General features: G+C 51.4%; 1 protein-coding gene across 3 annotated transcripts in view; it reads left to right on the top strand.

Moving 5' to 3' along the window:
- Window positions 1-382: 382 nt before the first annotated feature.
- Window positions 383-1474, top strand: part of GLB1L3 (galactosidase beta 1 like 3) — a 48240-nt gene continuing 47148 nt past the window's right edge. For all 3 annotated transcript variants that reach the window (XR_005656337.1, XM_039878881.1, XM_039878882.1), the window contains exons 1-2: window positions 383-829; window positions 1227-1355. Coding sequence is in view for 2 of the 3 variants with exons in the window: in XM_039878881.1 (XP_039734815.1) it covers window positions 807-829; window positions 1227-1355 (152 nt within the window). In the remaining variant the exon portion in view is untranslated. The remainder of the gene's footprint in view (window positions 830-1226; window positions 1356-1474) is intronic.

The following is a 1474-nucleotide window of genomic DNA, read 5'->3' on the forward strand; positions in this document are numbered from 1 at the left end:
CTTGAAATCTCTGTCAAGAGACTGAGCTGCTTATTAGCATTGCGTCTACAGTCCTCCCTGACCTGCTTCCTCCCGTTCTGATCTCTCCGGCTGCATCTCCTGCTACTTGTTAACCAAAAAATTCTAAACTGTAGTTCCTGCACATACTATGTAAATCCTGGAAGCTATCCCACCGATAGGAAGAGCGTTCACACTTTTCTTTGCTCTGATAATTCTCAATGATTTACTAAGAATCAGTATGAGAAAACTATACTCCTCCAGAGTAGCCTGTGCCCTTGCCTGTACGTTCATTGCACTCTGTGGAATCTGTATTTCAGCACTTATTCGTCGTATTGAAACTATTTCACTGTGCGCACCACCCATCCGTTAGCCTAAAGCGCTGACTGGAACGAAAAGGTCCTTGCTAAAGTTGCTGAACCCGCCAAGTCAAAACTTATCTGCTCTCTGGTACAAGGCGTGGGCTGAGTTATCCTCCTTTCCTTCAACTCACCTCCGCCTTTCTCTCCCAATTGGCTGATGACACACAGTTTAAAGAAACTAAAGGTCAGGGAGGCTTCCTCCTTACTTTCTGGCTGAAAGTCTTCTGCACGCAGGCGATTTGGCGCTCTGCTCTTCTCGCCGCCCAGAGCCTCAGACTTGCTACTGGATACTGCCCGGCAGGCCTCCGGACTCCGCGCGGGGCTGCGGCGGCCGCACGTAGGTCTCCGGCTACAGGAGCGCCCCGGACCTGAGCCCAGAGGGTTCGCGCTGCTGCAGGGAGGCGGCGGGAGTAGCGTGGGACGTCGGCGCGCCCCGGCCTTGCGAGGATGGGTTTTCCGTCGTGCTACAGGTGACAGTCACTGCCCATCCTCTCCATACATGGAGCAAAGGCCCCTTTGGTCTGGGGACGCCCTCCTGGACCCTCAAATCTGCCAGAAACTCTTCTTATCAGCTCCCCTTATAAGTCTTTCTCTCCTCCATCTACCCATATCTTAGTTATGCCCGTCCTGTGGAGAGTCTGTCCACTGCTCCAGACAGAAAAAAATCAGGGTGTGGATGCTGACAAGGTGCTCGGGTTGCCGGACATTGCATCCTTCCTGAACGTGGTGGACGAAGTGCTCCCATCTGTCGCTGAGCCCCTTCCTTACCTGTGCCTCTTGCCTTTAACCTGCCTCTAGGGCAGCTTTCTGGTCCTTATAGATTGATGAGGCCAATGCCTCCTTATTGTTATTTCTTTCTCTTTTCAGCTGGTGTCTTTCCTGGAAAGGAATCGTGTGCATCTTTTCCCTGCCATTTATCTTCTCAGGTTTCACTCTGAAAAAATCTAAAGAGCATCTTATATCCGGAGAAGTGAAGCCGCAGCTGACCCAGAACAGGTTGGCCAGAGTGGGGAGAGTGGGGAGTTTTCTGTCTTTTCTTGGGAAGCAATCACAGGACATGTCCTGCTAACAAGAACTTTTTTGTCCACTAGGCCTTTGGTAGTGTCTCTCAGTCG

The sequence above is a fragment of the Pteropus medius genome, unplaced genomic scaffold, assembly GCF_902729225.1.
Source record: "Pteropus medius unplaced genomic scaffold, Ma_sr-lr_union100, whole genome shotgun sequence".
NCBI classification, from domain to species: Eukaryota; Metazoa; Chordata; class Mammalia; order Chiroptera; family Pteropodidae; genus Pteropus; species Pteropus medius.